Here is a 6193-nt window from a genome sequence, read left to right on the forward strand (position 1 = left end):
TTCATCGTCTAATGATACGTTTTATTTCCACTGTTCGTTACGATGCAGTACATTATCATCATTATTATTACTTAAATATAGCTTATACTCTGCGCTTATTTTTCATTTTCATTATTTACAGTATTGATTTATACATCGACTAAACATTGCAACGACGCTCGGCTAGGAAAAGCACATTTTCTTCTTATCGCCACCACTCCATCGGGTTGTGTTTTACAAGTTGATAGATATATAAAAGAATATTAAATATGCAACCTATTAAACACGTCGTAAACAACTGTCAGTTGTAAAATCATCGTATGCAACCAAATTTACACCTTTTTCATATATAAAACTCTGATAATTTTACAACTGTCAGTATAAACTACTCAAAACTTATCTGCATCTAGTAAAAGTCGTTTAAAACACAAGTTTCGTTGTTAAAGTGATGACGCCAGTGAAAAGAACGCATAAAAATGTGTGTGTTAATGGGTTTGATGCACTTTTCACTGAAACAATTATTCGATGGTAATAGCGCCGACTTGTACTAAAATAATTCTTACCGAGCATTAAGGTACTCCATTCGCCGAGCAGTTCCTGTTGATGATCCTTGATGGGAAGATTCTGCACGACTGAGGAGCGGTCATTCAGCCAGAGCGAGGGCGAAAGCGACGCCACGCATTTGACGCTCATTGAGCCGCCGAGAAAATGGCGCTGGTTGAGGGTGAAACGTAAGCCTAGCACGGTGGTGCGGAGTCCTTGCTCGGGGCGCTCAGGTTTTGTGTATCTTATTAACGCTTTGTTACTGGTAACCTAATTGTGATATTAAGAAACATTAAGTGTTTTTTTGTTGGTAGTGGAAATTTGAGGTTAGGGGTTATAATTTACCTGATGTTCGTTTATGTACCAATGGAGGACTGATGCAGGGTAGCTTTTACTTGATGTGCAGTTGAGGTTGATTTCATCACCAATTTGGTATTGAGATTCTACTCCGGTTATTGTTGGATCGTCGGTTGGTAATGCTAGGTTATGAATTTTTAATTAATTAAGGTTAATTTAATGTCAAATGTCAAAAATGCATTTTTACTGGATTATGTCATTTTTAAAAGTGATGTAATATCTGTCTTCTATCTATAATATAAAAATTAATCGCAAAATCTGTTGGTAAGCGCATAACTCAACAACGCCTTGACCAATTGTGCCAATTATTTTTTAAAATGTTCGTTAAAGTCTAAGGATGGTTTTCACGGCGAGAAAAATTTGAATAATTGCCGGGAAAACCCTAAAGACAGCCTTTTTCTATAGGATAAAAGTTGGCATTGAGATTCAATCATAGTTATAGTTAAATAGTTGAATCCGAGATGGCGCGCTGAAGTGCATTATTAGCAATTCTTTATATAATTAATTTCTTTAAAATAAAATTGCGAATCTTATTGATAGAATTGACACATACTATGTCTAGAACAAGAGAGTAAAAACGAATTACATTTTTATTAAACCCTACCGGGACGAAGTCGCGGACAAAAGCTAATTAAACATAACAACGTTAATTTTTAAAAGAATTTTCGTTATTTTTGCTGAAATTTCAAAAAATTTAAATTTATTTTTGTCATTTGTTAATGTGGCTGCATAAATTGCTTTTAAATCATATGAAAATGCATATAATTCACGTAAAAACAAAAGATTTGGTTCCTAAATGTCATTTTCAAAGTCAGTTGTCAAATGATGAAGTAAATAAAGTTGCCTATCTACGCGCAATGTCAAACAACATAACTTCATTGAAAAAATGTCTGTTTTTGCTTAAAATTTCTTCTCTTTTACATTTTCCGATGCGTAAATTGATATTTTCCTAATTTTAATGACGACATATTCCAGAAATCAAAAAATTCTTTCGTTTTTCATCGCAAAACCAACGATTTTGTTTAATAAATATTACTCTATATGATTTTAAAGACATATAATTAATCAAAAATTTCTTCTAGCAAGTTGCCTCCTAATTAACTTTCGAACAAAACGCCCTGAATATCATTAATCACGCCAAACATGTCGCCAACCAAAAATTGAATATAATAATATTCCATTTTCCGTTTCTTTCCGCTCTAAAGTAAATACTGCATGCAATCCACTATTGAAATGCCGCTTGCTTTAACTTTAATTTAACTCTGAACAAGTTGTTCATTTAATATTATAATACAAAATGCGATTTCCGGCGTTTCGCATTTTTCCTCCACGCTCTTCTACTCCTTCAGTTGACTTTTAACATATTTTCGCCTCACGTCTTCCTACTCTCGCCGAGCTGTCGTGCCGGCACTCGGGGGACTAACATTGTCTCAACTTTTGATGTTTTTGTCAAGTTTTCTACTCGAAACTTTGCCTCCGTCCCACTTCGAGAGTCAGGAATAGCGCATGGGAGCAAATACAAAATGCAAACAAGCGAGCGGAAATGAACTAATAATTCGATTTAAATGTCAAACACTCTACAGATGACTTTGTCTCGGCATCGAGAGTAAAACTTACAAATCACTTCCATGCGTGCTTCACTCTGCGCAGACGCAAACGATGGTGCCTCGGCTGATACTTCACATCTGTATAAACCCCCACTACGCAGTGTAACACTCCGTAGTGAAACCAGTTTACTATTTGACTCTCTAACCTGTAATATTACATTAGTTATGATTTGAGGTTATGTTTTGGCGGGAGGTGACTTACGTCCACTGAAACGCCATCTACATTGTGACTGCTCGCCGGCGGGCGCTCCTTGGCGACGTACCGATAGAACTCCTCGTCGTCTTTGTACCACTTGACGGCGTAGAGGGTGTCGTTGCCGAGATCGTAATCGCAGTGCAATTGCGCCGTCTCACCCGGCTTGCGATACGGCGGCAGGTTCACGCGCACCCATCGCAGCCCGTTCGACGGCGTCGTTATCGCCGACGATAAATAACCGCACGCTGCCGAACACACCGAAGAGATAACGATAAAACCCAGAGTGGTAGTAGCAGCAGAGTAACGAAATTGTCAAACGCCAAAATTAACAACATAGGCAACCCAATACACACGTAAATTAACCTAAAATATCTGCATACTTACTGAATATGTTTACGACCAGCAACTGGTAGAGTAACAGGATAAAAACACATGGCCTCGATGCCATTTTAATCCCATACATGTATCACTTGATAATTGAACATATTTTCGCACGTATTACACTTAACTAATTAAATCCAATTTAATCGCGCATAATTCACGTGATTTTATCTCGCGATATGTAAATCGTGATGAGCGACATGTGCGACGTTCGAATTTGAACTAAATTTGCGAGTGGATGGTTCACAGTCGACGCAGCAGTCGAGTCAGCGTGTTTGAGTTGCGCGCGCCGCCTCCACCGCCGCCGCCGCCACCGCTCGCCAAATATTCATAGAGACAACACACAAACACTCCGCCGACCATAATCAAACAAAGCCAAAACGTATTATTTATACAAGATTATCCACATCACAAAATGCAACTCTTTTATTTATTTATTAATCATTATAAACAAAAAATAAACAATTTTGTTGATTTTTTGATTTTTTGATTTCGACAGTATATGAAAACATATTACACGTTGTTGCTTCCATATGTATTTCGTTTGCTCAAGATAAATGCGTACACGACAAACAATGAAGACATATATCCGCCGCCGCTGCCGCCGCCTCCACAGCCTCAGAGAACAAGATGTTGGCTCTTAGGGTCGGGTCGAAAATTGTCCAGGCCGTCGAGAGCGGCGTCCCTCACTATAAATCATACTAATCATACTGCGGTGGTGGCGGCATAGGGGGCGGCATGCGTAGTACATGCGGGCGTTTTGGGCGCTATAAGTGATAAACCAAAACGGGCCAAGTGCCTTTCTTGCAAGACGACTTAAATTGATTAATGCCCTCGTATGTAAATGCATGCATCTGGCAATTAGCGGCGAAATTGTGCCAGCAACAGCCGCCCCCGTCAACGGATTAATTTACTACGCATTCTGCACTAAATCAAGAGATTGATTTAATTAATCATCTCATAAAATATTTAAAAATACGTATTATAATGTTTTTTTTAATTTTTTACGGTTATGTTTTGTGTTGGGTAGGTTAAAATTGAGGTTATGGTTACAAGTAAAATTTACAATCGTGATATTGAGTTTTCTGCCGGTCGCACTTGTTGTTGTCGGTGGTACGTGCGCAGGTTGGCGTTGGTTTTTGCATGTTGCCACCCCCGCTGGAAAGCCATAAATAATATATTTCACTTCCGAGTAGCTCTCTTTCCGCTGCCGCCGCCCCCGTCTGGAGTAGTCCCGCGCTTAAATTGGCAATCAAAAAATATCGTAAATTTTTGCCGCCTGTCGACCCGCTCATATTAGCCGCCACGCGAGCGCTGATTTAATGCAGATGTATTTAACTCGACGCCACCGGAGGCGGCGCGCAATGCAAAACCAGCTCGACCGGCGAGTAATCTAAGACAATGGCAAACCGTTACGCTCGATTTAACAAAGTGAATGCCGCCTCTCGACGTTCGCCGCCGCCGCCGCCCGCCGCCGTCGCGCAGCGAGAGATAGTGTTCACACTCGATTGCCCATCGGCGAGCGTCATTATGGAAGTTTTTGGCGACGCGGGCGGCGGCGGCGTCGATTTTAAATTTCAATTACAGCAAATAGTGAAGCGGCCAAAGGGGCGGCGAGGGCGGGCATTCAGTCGATAACTGCGTTTTATGACTCTTGTGCGAATATTAATTTAATTCGGTGGCACTTAGTCGCACAACGCAAAAAATCTACTAGGTTCGATGATTATATACAGGGGAATTGGGAAAATTCATTAATTGGATGATTTTTTATTAGTTTTTGATTCAAAATCATTGAAAAAATTATGAAAATGCACTGAAAATTTCTGAAAATCACAAAAATTATGTTTTTATTTAATAAAACTTGATTTTAATGTGAAGAAAAAGCTTTAAAGTGTGTAAAAATTGCGAAAATAAGTAGAACACCAATCAGAGGCAACAACTCAACTCTGACGTCACATCCCCCACTACTTTTTCTAACTCTACATTGAAAATACATGCAGTGCCATGCGTAGAAGCGCAAGTTACAAAAATTTCCAACAAAAATGCAATTTTCACTCACAAAACACACGATTTTTGCTAAAATCACTTATAAATTCAAAAGAATACATATTTCCAAATATTCTAACCTATTTTTCCAAAAATAATCATCACAAATTTCAATTTTATAAACAAAAACATATTTTTTACGAATTTTGTTCCTAAAAACTAAAAATTCATCAAAAAATCAATCAAAAACTTGATTTCCTGATAGTTTTAAACAATATTCAGCTAGAAAAGTAAATATTTTGTCTATTTGTAACGCGCGCACACTCTAATCGCCCCCGAAAACGACATTATCGCAAATTAAAGTCTCGCCGCCGTCGAACGAGCCGTTAAATACCCGGGTATCGTATCGGGATAGACGCTCGCGCCGCCGCGCGCGGGTAAAACGAGCTGTGAATTTATGAGATTGACTTTAATCGAGTTTAGTGCTCCCGATCACACAATGTGTATCGCAATTATGCGCTCGAAAGTGCGCATTTGATTTCGCGTAACGACGACGCTCGAATCAATTGACGCTTGTAACTTTTAATTGAATAGCGGCCGCTGCTCGAAGCGTACATACACCCACACACACAGAGAGTAGAGAAGAGAGAAAATGTGGTAGGTACGCCTTGGTACCGGCCACCATTATGACGTTTTCCATTAGGCGTGCGTAACGTGTGCATGTATTGTTCATTTTTAATTAAATTTCCCATCACGTCACCCGCTGCACAACACATAACCTGTTCTGTGGTTGTGGAGAGTGTCAAAACGTTGACCGAGGTTAGAATAAATGTGAGGTTATGTTTTCTATGAGTGTGATGGTGATGGATGTGTATTGATTATATTGTTTCCACTTATAGAGTGGTGGAGTATGCATGTTTTGCTTCTTTGCCCGCAAAGTGTTTCTTGTTTTTTTCGTATTTTTTGCGTCTTTTTGTACGCCGCTAGTCGTGTGTAACTCGGACAAGAGAGCAATTCCCGGCGAAGCGTTCAAAGCGGATTATCGTCCCCGCCGCCGCACAATATTGAAGGAAATTCGCTGAACGCGTCTGGAATTTTTGATCAACCCCTTCAGGAGTCGCCCGGCGTCGATATATAGAAAACA

The 6193-nt window shown here is 39.6% G+C and overlaps 1 protein-coding gene across 1 annotated transcript; it reads right to left on the reverse strand.

Annotated features, from left to right (window-relative positions):
- LOC135797123 (uncharacterized) lies at nt 1-3266 on the reverse strand. The gene is made up of 6 exons (XM_065309327.1): nt 3067-3266; nt 2689-2927; nt 2497-2632; nt 868-1001; nt 543-792; nt 1-488 (listed from the first exon to the last, which is right to left on the reverse strand). The coding sequence occupies exons 1-6, from the start codon at nt 3143-3145 to the stop codon at nt 400-402; spliced, it is 927 nt and encodes a 308-aa protein (XP_065165399.1). The 5' UTR covers nt 3146-3266; the 3' UTR covers nt 1-399.
- Between the last annotated feature and the right edge of the window lie 2927 nt (nt 3267-6193).

Source organism: Atheta coriaria, unplaced genomic scaffold (genome assembly GCF_025399875.1).
Source record: "Atheta coriaria isolate IRGN ID8LTWV9N9 unplaced genomic scaffold, Caltech_Dcor_3.1 hic_scaffold_8_pilon, whole genome shotgun sequence".
In the NCBI taxonomy this organism is placed as follows: Eukaryota; Metazoa; Arthropoda; class Insecta; order Coleoptera; family Staphylinidae; genus Dalotia; species Dalotia coriaria.

What these genes read in the sequence shown, in the direction of transcription:
- LOC135797123 (XM_065309327.1), bottom strand. Translation starts at nt 3,145, where the DNA reads ATGTATGGGATTAAAATGGCATCGAGGCCATGTGTTTTTATCCTGTTA. An exon ending in TAGATGGCGTTTCAGTGGAC is followed by an intron (nt 2,633 to 2,688) that starts GTAAGTCACCTC and finishes GTAATATTACAG; the next exon opens with GTTAGAGAGTCAAATAGTAA. An exon ending in ATGGAGTACCTTAATGCTCG is followed by an intron (nt 489 to 542) that starts GTAAGAATTATT and finishes TAATTGTTTCAG; the next exon opens with TGAAAAGTGCATCAAACCCA.